Source organism: Lathyrus oleraceus, chromosome 6 (genome assembly GCF_024323335.1).
Source record: "Lathyrus oleraceus cultivar Zhongwan6 chromosome 6, CAAS_Psat_ZW6_1.0, whole genome shotgun sequence".
Taxonomy (NCBI): Eukaryota; Viridiplantae; Streptophyta; class Magnoliopsida; order Fabales; family Fabaceae; genus Lathyrus; species Lathyrus oleraceus.
Window position 1 is genome coordinate 315,583,007 of NC_066584.1, and position 18,910 is coordinate 315,601,916.

General features: G+C 38.1%; 1 protein-coding gene across 2 annotated transcripts; it reads right to left on the minus strand.

The window, feature by feature from the left end:
- Window positions 1-921: 921 nt before the first annotated feature.
- Window positions 922-6,635, minus strand: LOC127098564 (phosphoribosylaminoimidazole carboxylase, chloroplastic). Of its 2 annotated transcripts, none has more exons than XM_051037193.1 (16): window positions 6,187-6,635; window positions 5,883-6,098; window positions 5,674-5,785; window positions 5,419-5,481; window positions 5,205-5,343; window positions 4,980-5,035; window positions 4,501-4,574; window positions 4,204-4,351; window positions 3,871-4,044; window positions 3,282-3,369; window positions 3,054-3,170; window positions 2,851-2,945; window positions 2,645-2,762; window positions 2,460-2,554; window positions 1,487-1,593; window positions 922-1,349 (listed from the first exon to the last, which is right to left on the minus strand). In XM_051037193.1, exons 1-16 carry the CDS (start codon window positions 6,387-6,389, stop codon window positions 1,250-1,252), a joined length of 1,905 nt encoding a protein of 634 aa, XP_050893150.1. In that variant the 5' UTR covers window positions 6,390-6,635; the 3' UTR covers window positions 922-1,249. The 2 variants fall into 2 exon arrangements, with proteins under 2 accessions (XP_050893150.1, XP_050893149.1); XM_051037192.1 differs by having other exon boundaries at window positions 2,851-2,948; window positions 6,187-6,634.
- Between the last annotated feature and the right edge of the window lie 12,275 nt (window positions 6,636-18,910).

An 18,910-nucleotide genomic window follows, 5' to 3' on the forward strand; every position in this document is an offset into this window, starting at 1 on the left:
TAATTAATTAAATTAATAAATATTATATTAATTCAAATAAAATAATTAGCCTTATTTTATCGGGGTGTTACAATAGACGTCTCACCATGTGGAAGATGAAATGATGACGTCTATGTGTGTCATCTCTCGGATGTCTATCGCTTACGGGAAGATGGAGGCAAAGATGCATGAGTAGGTGACACTCGTCTCCTACGAGAAGAAGAAGGCGGAGATACATAAGCCCCAAAAGTTAAAGCCTTTGCATCAACCAGACTAAAGGTAACAAGAGCCAGCGATGGTTGACTATTTTCCCTCCGAACAGATGCACGTTATACAATCTTGTTATGCCTCAATCAGTCTTGCCTATAAGCCATAATGTTTGTAAGTAAACCACACAAGCGCTACAAATCAAGCAAAAGTTACTAAAAAAAATTGCACTAAAATACTCCTGAGATACATCTCCGGTTACTGAAAATCAAAATGTTGGAAAATTCCAGAGGTGCCAGCGTCAATAGCAAAAATGCAGTCCCAAAATAACAAAAATAGTTCATTGTTCAATAAAACTATCTTTACACTTACAAATTATAAATTTACTTTGATATTAAGTAAGTTTTTTGATGGACTTAATGTTAATAGAAGAAGCTTTAAAGTTTTTTGAATGATTTTAAAAGAATGTGAGTTGAGAGTTTAAGAAACTTAAATGGTTTAGAGTGTTTTTCTAGAAGTTAGGAAGGAGAAAGGATTCTAACAGATTTTTGAACAAACAACACTAGGAAATACACGTATCTCCGTAATTTACACAGATGCATTTCCATGATTTTGTTTTTCATTTCTTAAAGGTCTATCTTAGAAATGTATAGTTGGAGTGCGGCCGGATATATACCTATAAAATCTAAAATATTTTGGTATTTTCACAATGTGCTAGTAATAATACATTAAGTATTTCCGAAAATGGAAGTTGTTAATGCTAAAACCAGAATTAAGCCTCAATTACATGTGTTTAATGCCGTAGTTAACCAACAAAAAAACATTTAAAGAACATTACAATAATGAGTGGAATAACAAAATAGATGCAGAGACTCTAATAACAAATAGATGCAAAGACTCTGGAAACTCATTCTACTAGAATATATTTTCTTCTCTCCTGCTAACTACTTATTGATACCCCGTGTCTAAACACCCTCTATATCAAAATGTCTATCAAAACTCTGTCCTTGTCCAAAAATGAGACTAAACCAAAAAAGAAGCACAAAATCAATGGGCTGTTCAACTAATTACTATCATTTAAGTAGGATTCCCAACCAAGTTTTTCTAACTTCTCTCCTTTCGTCAATACGCTTTCTTTTTGGTCCTCTTGATATTGGATCATCCTGCGTAGGAATATAAATGTTACATCAACGTAAGTGGAAAGTGTATAATAACTTTTCCACTTTTTCCTTTCTGTAATTTTATATTTCAATATACAAATTTTAGATCAAAGATGGAAGAGAGACCGAGAGAGGCTGACCTTGACATAAGACTTTCATCGGCAACACTCAATATCCTCACTGCCAACAGCCCAGCATTTGTTGCATTATTAACAGCAACGGTAGCAACAGGGACACCTCTTGGCATCTACACACCCAACAATCATATTTGGTTGTAAGAAACAGTTAAGTAATTGCAAAAAATTACCATTCCTACAGTGGACATGAATCATGATTCTGCTTAAATATTTTATTAGTCTATTTATATGGCAATGATATCACTTCTTTGGTTCATTCATGTGGCGTATCACTTGCTCAAAGCATACACATAAATAAAGCAAAGCAACACAAGGGTTGTTTCGAAGGGATGGGAGAATATTGTTACAAGAAATGTGAATATCTATGGGATGCACCAGGGGAAAAAACTGTAAGAAAAGGGGTGCAAGGGAATTCGTGGCGATTGGTTTTCAGCATCTAGCAAGTATGCGGATTGAAAATCTGCCTTTAAAATGTGGGTCAACTGATTGTCAAAACAACTTCTCAAGTGCTTCAGGATTTAGGTGTTGCCAAACTTATCAATAACCAATTCCTTAGAACTGTTTATGCTTCTCACAACTGTTTTTAAAAATACAACCTTGTACCTTTTAAAAGAAAACATCTACTGATCATTTTTTAGTCTTGAGATTGAATAAAGACATCTTTCATTGACATACCATAACCGACAATATTAACCTTCGTAAAATTACCAGACTCCTTAGTGGTGATAGAGACTTCAAAAATAGTACACATTTTTTTAGAAATTGTCAACTAACAAAAAAACTGACATAAAATCGTTCACTCACGAGGATTCCCGATTCAAAAAAAAACATTGATCTTAAACTTTTAACAAGATGCAATAGTATCAAATTAGATTTACAAACATAATACTAAATATTATCTTATTTCATTAGAAAAGCAATTATGTGGAGCGCAGAAAGTAAGAATCGAATATGTAAAGATCACTGAAACCTGTACCTGGACAATTGACAAGAGTGAATCAACTCCGCCGAGGGTAGAACCACGTACAGGAACACCAACTACAGGCAAGGGAGTCATAGCAGCCACCATTCCTGAGATTTGGAAACTTAATCAATAACTAATGTCATTAAGAAAGTTGATCTTCGCGTTAATTAAACAATGCACACTTGGAAGTAATTTACCAGGCAAGTGAGCTGCACCACCAGCACCAGCAATAATAACTTGAATGCCTCTTTTATGAGCAGACGAGGCATAATGAAACATCAGATCCGGAGTTCGATGTGCTGAAATTATTCTTACCTGAAAATTGATAAATGAACATTTAGGCATGGATAAACAACTTGACACATGACGGTTCCCTCCCTAGAGTAAATCTAAACAATCTTACCTCATGAGGCACCCCAAACATTTCCAAGATTTTAGCAGCATCTTTCATAACAGGCAGATCTGAATCAGAGCCCATTATGATCGCCACATGTGGAGCTACTACAATTTAATTTTAATAAACAAAAAAATTATTATGTATCGGAATAACAAATTTTTAACTTTAAAAAATCAAATATATTAACATAAAGAGTTTGTGTCAACAACCTGCAGTCTTGTCGTCTAATTTCTCCCCTTCTATTATTGTTGCAAGATTGCCTTCAAGGATGCTGAGGGAAGGCCCAACAATTGTTATGTGACCCATCTTTCGTTGTCTTCTCATCTCTGACACATTATCATTACAAAATATTATATATTTGGCCATACAGGTTATCAAGCAGCAACAAATCAGAGGGAAGTAAGGAACCTAAAATTGTCACTTAACCATAAATTTACCTGGCTTGTCGTACCAATGAATAGAAGCATCAGGGATGGTCAATGCCCTCTTCATCAATTGATGAGCCACTTGAAAACCAAGCTCCCCCTAAAATTATTAAGAAGGTTTGATGGACAAGAGTCTTAAGCAGTGATAGATGAATAGAATGATCTTCAAACAAGTAATGAATGAACTAAAGAAACCACTTTGTAGCTTCTAAGAGTACAAGTGTACAACTGTATTCCAACTCCGGACCAAAAGAAAAAATAGGGGGGAAATCAACATTTTTTGTTTGGGTTCTAGCACAAAAGTTTGACACCTAATTTAGTGATCTTACATTCTAACAAGCATTTAATTAGAAATTGTGTTATTTTTTTAGTATGAATATAACAGAAATAACTAAATTACTATTCATTTTTAAATAGTCATTAGGAATTGCACCATTCCCTTCAAACAATGCGCCTAGTGATGATGATGAACATTGTCAATTCCAAGTGAATATGATATTAGTGTCCCACAAGAATAGGCGAAAAACGAAACTTCCGCTAACCTTACAATGGAGACGGTTAAAGGAAAAGAAATTGGATAAAACTTATATGCTAATAATACCTCTTCTTCACCTAATATATTGTACATGATTGCAGCTGGAGTTTTCATTGATGGATTGCCGAGAGGAAGACCAACGACAGCCCGCAAATGTTGCTCATATTGTGAGGTGTAGCAAGATTCAATTGTGTGGTGCCCACTATTGTGAGGTCTAGGTGCAACTTCATTTAATAAAATCTGCCGAGAAACACAATCAATATCATTATTGGATTAACAGACAACATAACACATTTGCATGAGCATAAAAATTTACTAGTATATAGAAGCGATTATAGAATTTTAGAAGATTGAAATATTGAGGCACGTTGAGAGTTAATGATCTAATAAATTCACAACCTGTCCGTCTTCGGTCAAGAACAACTCAACAGCAAACACACCAGCACCTTCTAAAGAGTTGACAGCATTGAAAGCAACTTCGGTGGCACGCTCCCTAATCTTCCATTTTACATCTGCTGGAGCCTTAACTATGTGACATATGTTGTCCCTAAAACAAAAATAAATCCTTAAACAGATGTGTAAGGAAGTTGAAATTGTACAGTTTTTATTAGTCTTATCATGATCTATGTTTTGAATTTGGTTCGCTGTTTTTTATAATATTCCACACTAATAACATGTACCTGTTCGGAGTATTACCTGTGAACAGTTTCAACAACAGGATAGCATGAAATTGTATTGTCTCTCCCTCTCGCGACAATGACAGCTAGTTCCTGCCATTAATTTAGGACAAAGAAACACAGGAAAATGCATCAAATCATTCAAGAATATGACAAGAATGTTTCATTATATGAGCATTCAGCATGTGGTGCAAGCGCGGTATATAATTTGAATAAGTTACATCCTAAAATAATTCCCATTTATTGAAAGAAAACCCGATATAGAAGATCAACATTAGAGCTTACACAATAAAAAGAAGGCATGATTATTTGATTGAGAACCAATACCATAGTAATTGAGAAACAATCACTTTACAAAACACAAAAAATTGGTCGCAGCATACAAAAATTTCAGATGTGTTGGCTTAATGCCAGAAATATTGCTTTACATCATACAATTTGTGAATCATGAATTGGAAAATCACCATCAGCAGTCAATAACAAGATTTAGATACAAACCTTGACAAAAGGTGCCCATTTTTCAGCATATAAACCACGATCAAATCCTCCAAGTGCTGCATATTTTGGGGGGAATTTAAAGAGTTAAAACAAAATAAATTTGCATCTATTAAATAGGCAGAAGAGCCTTTTCTTCTACTACTTGAAAGACAACTTGTATTAATTCAGATAATTTTTCCTGTTCTTGCTTTCTCAAAGAATAAACATCTGCTAAACACTAATTACCATCCACAGCAGAAGCTAGTTCCTCTTCACTTTTTGCAACTGCATTTCCTCGTCCATCATAAGCTAGTCTCCTACTCTTGATCATAAGAGGATAGCCAAAAAGTTCTCCTATTTTCTTAGCACCTTCAAGATCATCTATCTGTTCCATGCATTAATTTGAATCCTAAAGATGAATTTTTCAAATACTATTGGAACTGAGAAAAACAGTACAAACCTGCATAAATTCAGGAAGTGGAATGCCATGCTTAGAGAAGTGAACCTTTTGCAGATACTTATCCTGTATCATCAAAGAAATAATTAAGAGTTCAACATCATCATTATTCTTACCTTAAAAAACTATTGAAACTAACACACCTATGGGGGGCACAAAATGATTTCACTATAAAAGCTAAAAACAAAAATATCAAGTTGTTAGTTTTCTCACCTAAATCCGCAAAGCAAAACTGGAAAAACTCCACCAATATAATACCTGAATAATTCGTATAGTAGAGGCTTTAGGTTGGCATACAACTCCTTGTTTCTCAAGTTTTTCCAATGTAGTAACATTGACATGTTCAATTTCAAAAGTTAAAACTCCACACCTGAACACCATTTCAATCCAATATGAGTCAAATGACATATAACTCAAAGTAGCATACATTACAAAAACCAAAAAAACACCCCAAAAAAAGCATGAACCTCTTTGCAAATTCCTCTACAGTTGCACTGTCATCAAAGCTTCCAACCATGTGTTGATAGGAGAATGAACTAGCGGGACAATTCTCCTGAGGATCTAAAACCATGACCTTAATTGCCATCTGAGAAGCAGCTTGACATAGCATGCGACCAAGTTGACCTCCACCCAAAACCCCAACAATCGTTTCAGATAGTCCATGAACAACTGATTCTTCATTCCTACACGCACAACATAAAGATTGTAAAGATTACATTAATTTGTGACACGTATAAAACAAATACCATTAATAAAAAAGCAAAATTGAACCTTGGAGAAACTGCATTAGCTTCATGTTTGTGTGATGATGCTTGAAGAGTGAGGCGGGGTTGGTTAGAGTTCTTTAAGTTGAAAGATAAAAAAGGAGATTGCTCCATGTAGAAAGCGATTGAAGAAGAAGGGTGAGAAGGTTTGAAGGGAAAGAATGAAGTGGAAGTGTGCCCTAAAGACACGGTGCGCACGGTATGAAGCATAGGAAATAGGTGGTGGATGGAAGAAGGTGCGAGCGAGCGAGGAAGAAGGTGGAAGTTGAAGCAAAGTGCAAGGAGTTGAAATAGGGTTTAGGGTTTTGGTGAAGGAAAGGAACTGAAACAGGTTCGCCGCGATTTCGAGAAGCTAGAACGCGCGGAAACAAACAGAAAACAAGGGTTTAAACGTGCGTTGAGTTGAAGCTAATTGAGTTATCACCGTAGAAGCAAAAGTTTCAAAAGCGCTTCAGATAAATTTACTCATTTCTTGTGCTAGTTTTTTTTTTTAATAAATTTTATAGTGATTCATATTTTTATTCAAAACAATTTACATAAATTTTTTTTTTTTTAAAAAGTTTTAAATAAAAAAATTAGTTTAAATAATTACTGTTAGTTATTCTAGATATTTCATTTTTACTATAGTTTTTTTAATATTATTTTTCAAAATTTTGTTTAATTTTAAAATTATTTCAAATCATTTTTCAAATAAATTGTTTTTGAGATACATTTTAAAAAAAATTATAACTTAAATCTTTAATAATGTGTATTTATGTGGTTTTTTTACAAAAATAACCCACTTTTTCAAGGAAATTCCTAAAATACCCCTAGTTTCAAAAAAAATCCCAAAATACCTCACTTTTAGAAGGAGTCGCCAATTGAATTGAAGACTCCTCTTAAAACTTGAATGGAGACACCAATTGGATTGGCTAAGGCAGGTGCCCTAGCCAATCCAATTGGCGCACCTATGTAGCTTTTAAGAGGAGTCGCCAATTCAATTGAAGACTCCTCCTAAAATGCATTTTTTTGTGTTTTATGGTATAAGTGAAAGATAAATTTGATATAAGACGACTTGATATTAATAAAGTTTGGAGTTTACACAAAGAAACCTAATGGTGATGACCGGGATCACCTAACCGACCTCCGGTCCCACATCCTCTAGTTACCCTAACCCTTGGCCTTAACCCACGTTGACGATTCTGCACCGATGTTTGATCATCTGAGGGACCAAGAGCGTCACTACCAACTACAGGAGAAGGTTCGTTGAGGTATTCGGACAAGTCGGCATAGTCTTCAATATGCATCGATGGTGTACCGCCGTAGCTGAGCTCATGACCCATGCCAGAGAAGTTGGGATGTGGTTGACTCATGGATGGGCGACCGGGACGGTTGAAAGGAGACATGGGTGTGAATGATGCGTCGAGGAAAGGTTGGAAAGGTTGTTGGGGTGTTTGGTAGAGATAGGGTTGTTGGATGTTTTGGTTTTGTGATGTTTGGGCTTCTTGGCTACAATAGGAGGAGGGGCGGTTGGTGTTTTGACTAAGGCGACTTTGGTAGGGTGATGGGGTGGGTGCGAAGCGATGTTGGGTCTCAGGTTGATGGTCAATTTGTTGGTGGTGGTATGGGGTATGCTCTTGGTATTGAGGTTTGGTGAATGGCATGTTTTGGTTGTATGTTTGTGTGTTTGTGGAACGGAAAGTTTGACGGATAGGGGGTTGTGAGTAACCGGGCTGAGAATGTTGTTGGGGGTTAGATGTTGATCCTTCTTGTGTGTAAGTTGCCTGGCGTGGATCGTATAGGTACATATCTTCGGCGATGAACTGGAAACCAACCGATCTGTACCAAGCCATATAAGTACGACTTGGTTTTACCTCAGTTGGCATGACTGTGTGAGTTAACACATGGTCATGACGGTGCTTCCATTTGCGACACTCCGATCTTGCGAAGTTTTGCCATGGATTGAAGTTCCATTGGTCGTTAACTTTACGCATATGTCATTCTCCTAGGCTAGCTGTGGGATCTGGGATATTATAGAGCATATCGAACTGCAGCTTCACATGATCGCTGTTGTGCATCTCCACAGTTGTGAACCGTATTATCGGTGTGCATGCAGTCCATACGGCTGCGTCTTCAGCGTTGACCTCATGGTCATGATCCAAATTAAGGTATGGACGCCAAATGAACTAAAATGTGAAAGAAGATAGGATTATAGTCAATGTAGAAAAAGTTAACAAAATATAAAGAAATAATTAAGTTATTTTGCTTACGTCTGTCGGTCGAAGGTGATCCAACAGGTTGCGATATTGAGTAATACAGTGTCTCGGACATCTGTTGTAACTCATACCACGTGCCGACCATCTACACCAAAAAGTCAAAAAAACTTAGTTTGAGGTAATAAACTTTAAAGAAGTAAGTAAAGATATAACAATTTAAACAACTTACTTTTGTGCATACGGAAACGTGAAAGGATTGTTATTGACCGGTGCTAGAGACGGTAGTCTTGACCAATCCCATGCTTGTAGCAAAACAGCACATCCAGAAAATGTAGATGTGTCTTTGTGTGAGTTTTTGCACAAGGAGTTATAGAGATAGGCTAAAAAAACAGATCCCCAACTGTAACTTCCTATTTTATCTACATGTCTAAGTTGAGGTAAGTACATAATATGCATGTTAGAACCACTACCTTCGGGAAATAAAAACGATCCAATTAATAGCATAATATAACACCTAGTTTTTATTATTCGAGCATCTTCGGTAGAATGCTCATCTAAGTATAAACTATTATAGTACGACTTAAGGCGTGAGAGTAGTATACCTTGACCTCTTGCATTATCATCTAACAAATCAATGTCTAAGAGCTCCATGCAAATTGAATTTGCATAGTTGGTCTTACCATTAACAGCCTTACCTTCAATGGGTAATTTGTTGAAAAGTATATCTTCGGCAAATATTTTTATATCGTATCCACAGAGATTGGTTGATATTACCGCCGTTCTATAATCCGAATGTTATAAGTTTAGAAAGTAACAGGGTTGTTTTGTTTGGAAAAATATCTTGTGAGTAAATGTTAACAAAAACTATGAAATGGTTTTAGTCAAATATAAAAGCTTGGCAAGATTGGAGTTCACTATTTCAAATGTTTATGATTCCCTATGATAAATGAATAGATTCAAGATTATTGATGATGTTCAAATATCCTCTTAAAGTCATTTATGTCTAAATGATATCGTGATAATCACTATATTGATCCTTAGACGATCTCTCCACCTAACTATCAATATAGCAATCTTTAATGTTCAATATCAAATAATAGTAATGAATAAATTTATCTCTACAACTTATTCACTACTTGAAAATCTGTTTTATGTCTAAACTCGAGTAATCTCTCTCGACAACTACTCAAATCTGATTTTCAACTTAAAGCAAAAACAGTATTCAATACATCAACAATCTTTATCTCATATATGAATCAAAGTGAATAAATAAACAGATGAGAATAGCTACTACCTCCAATCTTGATAAAAGGGAGTTTAGCTCCTCATCATCATTGTTACGAAGCAGAAAGTTTAAGCAGAAAAACTCTGTTCTTTTCCCTTACAAAAGCTCTCAAGAACAATGTATGAATGATAATCAATAATATTCTCAATGCCCTAGGTTAATGTATTTTGTCTCTACCAAAAAAGGTTGACATTTCCCTAATTGGACATTGTCATCTAAAGCAGAAAAGCAATTCCCAGACAGACATCAAAATGGCAATTAACTTTTCCTGCACAGCAGCACTTTTGACCCTTGGTCAGCTTGCTGGATTCGCAGCCTTCGCGGCGCGAAGGAAGTTCGCGGCGCGAACTGTTGCTTCTCCAGCTTCCTTGTTTGGCAAGCTTCCTCCAAAATGTATTGTTGCAATCCAAGGTCTTGCTTATCCACAATTCTACACAACTAACATAAAATGTGAAATAACTATTCAAAACAAAATAAATTAAACCTAATTGCATTTATACAAAATAGTGAAGATAAAAGTGTGTAATTAAATCAAAACTTGGTAAAAGGGACCAATAAAATGGTATAAAAAATAGTACAAATTGGTCCCTAACAACTCTCCCCAACTTAGCATTTTGTTTGTCCCTAAACAAAAGTTTCCACCCTTACAACCAAAGTCATGACACAAAAGATTCAGACAAGAATTTATCAAGGATATTCAAATGGTTCAAAAGCGTTTGGCGTTTTCTCAATTCACCTATCTCAACTCTAGACAAAACATGAATAAGGGAAATGGTAAAGTGCAAAAATCATTCCAAGGAATTCAAAGTCATACATGTCAAACTTGAATCAAACTTACACACACATCATAATATTGATGAATAACATGAAGGGTTACTTTCACTCATCCAAGCAATTAAATCAACAACAACTCAAATCATGCGGTTATCACAGCAAGTACCAAATTATGTGAAAAATGAGAATCAAGAGGTCTTTCAAAGGTTGTAATGTGGCTTAGGTTACCAGAAAGGATATGATTAAGAGAATTCAACCAAATTGCTTATCCTAAGGGAGCATTCCCAAAGATTCACTCTACACACTTTCCTTTTCTTTGATCCCTAACTTTTTCTTTATCTTTTTCTTTCCACATCCACACAACCATGAGCATTTCCTTGTTTTTTCTTTTTTTTTTTTTTTTTTTTTTTTCGTTGCTCTATGGTCTCAAGGGTGATTTCTTTTCTTGTTTCTTTTCAAATTTTCACCCTTTCATAAGAAACTCACTTTTCCAAGTTTCTAATCAACTTTTCACTTTACTCTCCCCAACTTTGGATTCCAAAACCAAATTTATTCAATAATGCTCCCTACTTAGACATAAGCAAAAGGCAAAATTTTGCAAACAACTCGGTTTGAGGTTTCAACTGATACGAAAGAAATTAGGATTCATTTATTCCACAATTTTCAATTGATTTTACAATGATCAATCAAATGAATCCTAAAATAAGCTCAAAAGGGGGTTAACTACGGATTATTCCTCACAAGGTTAGTTGATTCAAGCTTTTTGGTCAAGTAGTTTTTCTCACAAACAATGCCTCTATCATTTTCAAAAATTTCACACAAAATTAGATTGATGCATGATTTAGCATGATAAGAATGAGTTAACATAATGCTCGGTTTCCCGCTTTTTAGTGTACAATGGAAAGCTTCCTCACAAACGGTTAAGTCCTATTTTGATTCAAAGATGACATATATTTCAATGAATTTATGAAATGGAATTTGCACACAACATCAACCTACTCATGTTAAGTCTAGAAAGCGATAAAGTGTACCTTGAAATGCCGACACTAATTCTTATCATCACCACTCGAAGTAGCCTATGCTTCTTTCTTTGCGAACAATTCTTGGTTGCTTTAAGCTTGACTTACGAGTAAGAACAATTAAATAGAGATGTTGGTAAACCAATTTGATTAAAAACACACTTAAATTTCAAAAAGTACTCATGCAATTATAAAAATACGAAAGAAAAATTAAAGTGCTAAGATAAAGTCATGGTGAACTAGAGCCACCCAAAAGTACATTACAAAATTCCCAAAAACCAAAAACAGAATTAGTAAAAAGAAACTCAAACAAACAACACTCTCAAAACTCCACATATTCAATCCTTCTCCTCTTCATCATCACCTACACTTCAGAGAACATCTTCCATCTCCTCATTTGGGTCAGCACTACCTCCTGCACCCCCCATAAAATTTGGTCTGCCCATAAGCCAATTAGCATAAGCTGCATAGTCAGCTTGCGATGGAAAAGTTCGGGCCTCTGGTGCCAGAAACGTGTTCTGGAACTGCTGCTGCATTGCATCGAAAAGAAAGGATTGAGACCTCCTGGAGGCCTCAAAGTTCTCACAGCAGTAGTTGGCGAATGCCATCTGATCAAAACCTGGGGTACTTTGAGGTTGAGGTTGAGGTCGGGATCTGGCTCGGGCTCGAGAGGAAGAAGTACCAGATGCATCAGTCTTTTCATTTGGGTTTTGCAGAAACCTGTTCAAATAAGCGTCACTGATCACACTGGTGATCGAGAAGTGTACTTCCTCAGGGATGGGAACATTTGCCTTACGGCACAGTCCCATGATAAGTCCTGGATAAGCTAGCACACCAGCTTTGCCCCCGAAATGGGTTCCGCTTAACACTATCTTTCTCAATTCTCCTGCAATGAGGGCTGCGACATCCACCGACTTCCCGACCATGATGCAGTACAATAGACACCCGACATCCATAGGAATTGTGGTGGTGTGGCTTCTTGGTCTGATATTAGTCAACAGTAGCACCAAAAAAGCCCTAGCTTCCAAATTGAAAATTTCCCTTTTCCACAATTTCGGATGCCCTTGATCATTCACTTCATAAGATTTTCCACTGAGACATAGGGTGGCATTGACCGCTTCCAGATTCCACCTGTTGGCTGCCTCCATGATACTGTACTCACAACGCTCACCCTCTCCAAGAGTTAAGGGATTACCTAGATAAGAATTAATGCCATCCCTTCCAAATGAAACAATCTTGCCCCTTACCCTGGATCGGTAAATGAAAGTCGTACCCTCCTCGCGATGCATAGCATTCGCATAAAATTTTCGGACAAGGTCGTAGTTGATTGCGGCTTCCGGCTCGCATAACTTCATCCACTTTCGTTGCTCAAAAGCCGCAACCACGCTGTGATACACCCCGGTTGGAGCTAGCCGAATAAACCTTTCAGGCAAAATGGTTCTCTTGACGAGGCTCTCAAATCGTGCTTCGTGTTCCTCACTAATGAACCTTCGGATAGAACGGGCCTGAGGAGGTGCCATGGTCTTAGTTCTCTTAGACATCTGCAATCAACACCAGAACAACCACAGAACAGATATGAACAGCATTAGCCAGCAATTAACAAAAAGAAAATGGCTCTGGAATTCACAGTTCGCGGCGCGAAGGGTAGTTCGCGGCACGAACTCTGCGAATTCAGGAAATCCCCAAACTTCCTAGGGTTCCACCATTGAGGGATTAAACTACTCCCAACCAGCCAAAATGCTCAACCCTACACTAATCCTATTCTAATTCAAGCATGCAAAGTGATTTCAAGCAGTATTCAACAGAGAAATTTGATTTCTAACCAACCCTAATTGAAAAACCCAAAAGGGATTGGAAAAGAGAAATTTAAGGGTACATACCTTTTGAATCGCTAAAGCTTGCTAAAGATGAAGATTTGAACAATGGAAAATGAAGGATTTTAAGATTTGGTGGGATTTTGAGATTGGGGTGAAAACGCGGCAAAGTGATTTGAAATGAGGACAGTTTGAAATGAAAAAGAAATGACCTAAACAGTATTTAAATGGTTCTGTCACGCAAAGTTCGCGGAGCAAACTGTGTTCGCGGCGCGAACAGCAGAAAACAGAACCAATTAAAAATTTTCATTCAGTTCGCGGCGCGAACAGGCGGTCGCGGCGCGAACTGCAAAAAACAGAACCTACTCAAATTTATTCAATCAGTTCGCGGCGCGAACAGGAGGTCGCGGCGCGAACTGCGAAAAACAGAACTTCAAATTTCTAAAGGATTAACAGAGCTGAAAATCACAGAATAGAGAAAATTAAAATGCAACTAACAACGTTGGGTTGCCTCCCAACCAGCGCTTTGTTTAACGTCGTTAAGAGCTCGACGGTACCTCGATTAGCTTGATCCAGATAAGGAAAGGACACACACATCACGGTTTATGTCACCGCTATGATAGACTTTCAATCTTTGACCATTGACAGTCCAGTTTTCTTGCGACTTTGGGTCCTCTATCACAATGGCTCCATAATTCCGTACTTCCTTGACAACAAATGGTCCTGACCATTTAGACTTCAATTTACCCATAAACAACTTCAACCTTGAGTTAAAAAGCAATACCATCTGTCCAACATGAAACTCTTTATGGCGGACCTTTCCATCATGGTATGCTTTTGTCTTCTCCTTGTACAGCTTATTAGAATGGTATGCATCGTTCCTTAGTTCCTCCAACTCATGGAGTTGACCTTTCCTTCTTTCTCCAGCTAGAGTGGAGTCGAAGTTCAAGAACTTAAGAGCCCATAATGCTCTATGCTCCATTTCAACTGGAAGATGACAAGTCTTCCCATACACCAGTTGAAACGGAGTCAGCCCAATAGGTGCTTTGTAAGCAGTGCGATACGCCCACAAAGCCTCATCAAGTTTTAAAGACCAATCCTTTCTTGAGTTCGAAACTGTTTTCTCAAGGATCCGTTTAATTTCCCGGTTTGAAACCTCAGTTTGACCGTTCGCTTGTGGGTGGTAGGGAGTGGTCACCTTATGCTTTACACCATAATGTTGCAGAACTTTTTCTAAGGGTGTATTGCAAAAGTGTGAGCCTCCATCACTCACCAACACTCGAGGCACACCAAAACGTGAGAATATGTTCTTCTTTAAAAATTTGATCACAGTTTTGGCATCGGCCTTGGGTGAGGCAATTGCTTCCACCCACTTCGAAACATAATCGACAGCTACTAAGATGTACTCATTTGAGAAAGAAGAGGGGAATGGGCCAACGAAATCAATACCCCAACAATCAAAAACTTCTACTTCTAGCATGTTGGTTAGAGGCATTTCATCCCGTTTTCCTATTCCTCCACTCCGTTGGCATGCATCACAACTCTTCGCATGTTCGTGCGCATCTTTGAATAAAGATGGCCAATAAAAACCCGATTGGAGTACTTTAGTGGCTGTTCTCAAACCACTATAGTGACCTCCATACGGAGAGTTGTGACAGTGCCACATAATGTCTCTTGACTCCTCAATTGTTACACACCTTCTCAAAATATTGTCTGCTCCTACTTTAAAAAGATAAGGGTCATCCCAGACATAATATTTTGCATCAGCTAGGAATTTCCTTCTTTGATTGTAAGTGAGGTCTTCCGGTGTTAAACCAGTTGCTTTGTAGTTAGCAAAATCAGCAAACCAAGGCCTCACTTGAATCGCATAGAGTTTTTCATCTGGAAATTCTTCTCTCACCTCTTCTTCTTTGTTTATAATTTCTACATTGACCAATCGATACAAATGATCTGCCACCAAGTTCTCGGAACCTTTTTTATCCCGAATCTCTAGATCAAACTCTTGTAATAAAAGGATCCAGCGAATAAGCCTTTGTTTTGAATCCGGCTTGGTAAGCAGATATTTTATCGCAGAGTGGTCAGTGTAGATTACAACTCTTGAACCAATCAAATAAGCTCTAAATTTTTCCAGTGCATATACTATGGCTAGTAATTCTTTTTCAGTTGTTGCATAATTAACTTGCGCGTCATTCAACACCTTACTAGCATAGTGTATGGCATGGAAAACTTTATCGCTTCTTTGTCCTAACACCGCACCAACTGCATAATCGCTAGCATCACACATGAGTTCAAAATCAAGGTTCCAGTTTGGGGCTACGATTATTGGTGCGGTGATCAACTTTTCTTTCAAATCTAAGAAAGCTTTAAGACATGACTCATCAAAAAGAAAAGGCGTACCTTTGTTGAGCAAATTGCTCAATGGCTTTGCAATCTTTGAAAAGTCTTGTATGAATCTCCGGTAGAAACCGGCATGTCCTAGAAAGCTTCTTATTCCTTTAATGTTAGTTGGAGGTGGCAGTTTTTCAATAACCTCCACCTTGGCCTTGTCCACCTCTAGCCCTTCAGAAGAAATCTTGTGACCAAGTACTATACCCTCAGTGACCATAAAATTGCATTTTTCCCAGTTGAGCACTAGGTTGGTCTCCACGCATCTCCCCAGAACTACATCAAGGTGCTTTAAGCACATTTCAAAAGATGATCCATAAACAGAAAAATCGTCCATGAACACCTCAATGCATTCTTCTATCAAGTCTGAAAATATAGCTTGCATACACCGTTGAAATGTGGCCGGTGCATTACATAATCCAAAAGGCATTCTTCGGTAAGCAAAGATGCCAAAAGGACACGTAAAAGTTGTCTTCTCATGATCTGCCGGGTTTACTGAAATTTGATTATACCCCGAATATCCGTCCAAGAAACAGTAGAAATTTTTGCCGGCGAGCCTCTCCAACATTTGATCCATGAAGGGTAGTGGGAAATGATCTTTCCTTGTGGCTTGGTTCAACCTTCTATAGTCGATACACATTCTCCACCCTGTCACTGTTCTCGTCGGAATCAACTCATTTTTGTCGTTTCTAATCACCGTCATTCCGCCTTTCTTGGGGACCACTTGTACCGGACTCACCCATGCACTATCAGATATAGGATAAATCATTCCGGCTTCTAAAAGTTTGACAACTTCTTTCCGAACCACCTCTTTCATTGATGGATTCAGACGCCTCTGAGGTTGCGCAACTGGTTTGAAATTTTCCTCCATCATTATCTTGTGCATGCAATAGGCTGGACTAATACCCTTCAAATCGGATAACACCCACCCTATCGCACCTTGGTTCTTTTTCAATACTTGAATCAACTTATCTTCCTCTTGCGTGGACAATGTGTTGCTTATAATCACTGGTTTAGTACACTCATCTCCAAGAAACACATACTTCAAGTGTGACGGAAGCATTTTCAATTCTAACTTTTGCTCTTCAGTTTCCTTCTTTGCATCCAAATCTTCCACTAATTCTTCTTGATAGGCCAGCTCACCACAAGATTCTAGCTCGTGCAACATCGCTTCGATCTCTCGTTCCTCATTGTCGGTTAACACATTGTATGCTCCGATAAGGGATCTTTCCAGAGGATTAGAAATATGAATTTGATTCACGACCTCCACTACTTCCTCTTCACTTGCATCGATTCGGAAAGAATCATGCTTGTCGGTTGGATGTTTCATTGCTTCGAAAAGGTTAAAAGTCACCTCTTCATCTTGCACTCTCACCTTCATTAGCCCATCATCTATGTCGATCATCATCCGAGCTGTCTTCATAAAAGGTCTTCCAAGAATTAGGGGTACATCGCGGTCCTCATCCATCTCCACTATTACAAAGTCCACCGGAAACAAAAATTTGTCCACTTTCACAAGCATGTCTTGGGCGATTCCGTATGGTGAGGTTGTAGACTTGTCTGCTAGTTGTAGGGTCATTCTTGTTGATTTAATCTCCACATTTCCTAATCGTTTGACAATGGAAAGGGGGATTAAATTTATACTAGAGCCCAAATCTATCAAACCATTCCCAACGTATGTGCTTCCAATGGTTACCGGTAGAACAACCCGGCCCGGGTCGGACTCCTTCCTTGGTAAAGTCTTCTGGATGATGGCGCTACACCGTGCATCAAGAAATATGGTCTCATCTTCCACGTGTCGCCTTTTCTTGGTAAGAATGTCCTTCATAAATTTAGCATACAGTGGCATTTGTTCTAATGCATCAGCAAATAGAATGTTGATTTGGAGTTGCTTGAAGATGTCCATGAACCGTGCATAGTGCCTAGCATTGTCTTTCCTTGATTAAGCATGTGGATAGGGTAGATGTTGAGTTGGAATGACGCTCACTCCCTTCTCAGATTTCTTCTTTTTCTTTGATTCAGCATCTTTTTTCCCTTCTAAATCAGTATGCACATCAGTGGGCAAAACCTGCTCTTTTCGCGGCGCGAATGTGGTTCGCGGCACGAACTGAGCATTTCCAGAAGCATTTTCCCTTTCACCAACTATATATGTTTCTTCCAGCATCCCATCAGTGGTGTTCTCTTCTACAATTTCTTCACCTTTTTCACTTACCAACGCTTTACCGCTCCTTATGACGACTGCTTTGCAATGCTCCTTTGGATTTGGTTGAGTGTTAGCAGAGAAAGAAGGCCCTGCGTTTTGTTCCGCCAGTTGTTTCGCGAGTTGGCCTACTTGATTTTCCAGATTTTTAATTGCCGCCTCGTTACTCTTCTGATTTGCCATGGAAGCTTGCATGAATTGTTGAAGAGTGTCTTCTAGCTTGGAATTTCCTCCTTGCGACTGCTGACCTTGAGAGTTTGGCTGTTGGTAAGGGCTTTGCTGCTGATAATTCTGATTGTTGAACCTTGACGGTTGGTAGCCTTGATTGTTTCTTGGTTGATAGCCTTGATTGTTAGGCTGTTGTCTTTGATATCCCTGATTTTGATTGTTCACATAACTCACTTCTTCTTGGGGTGGAGGACAAAAACCAGTAGGGTGATCCCCTTGACATAATTCGCAACATGCTACCTGATGCTGAACTTGAAACCCTTGAATCTCTTTTATTTGCTGTGGAAGCTTGGCCATTTGTTGAGTAAGAAGCTCCACTTGTTGAGAGAGTAGCTTGTTTTGAGCAAGGATGGCATCATTGGTATTCAACTCTAGAACTCCAGGCTTACGTTGTGAAGGGCTACGATCATGTTGACCTTGATGATCATTGAGGGCCATCCGTTCAATAATGACTTTAGCTTCTTCCGCAGTTTTTGACATAAGCGACCCACCCGCGGTGGCGTCCAGAAGTGTCTTATGAGTTGACTGGAGACCATTTAAAAAAATATGGATTTGAGTGAGCTCATCAAAACCATGTCCCTTACATTTCCTCAACATTGATTTGAATCTTTCCCAAGCTTCATTTAGAGACTCGTTGCCTCCTTGAGTGAATACCGCAATAGCCGTTTTGGCTTCCATGAATCGGGATTGAGGGAAGTATCTTTCTAAGAACTTTTCTTCTAACAAATTCCAATCCGTCATCACTCTTGATTCTTGATCAAGGTACCACTCTTTTGCCTTTCCCACTAAGGAGTGTGGGAATATCCTCTTGAATAATGTTTCTTCACCCGC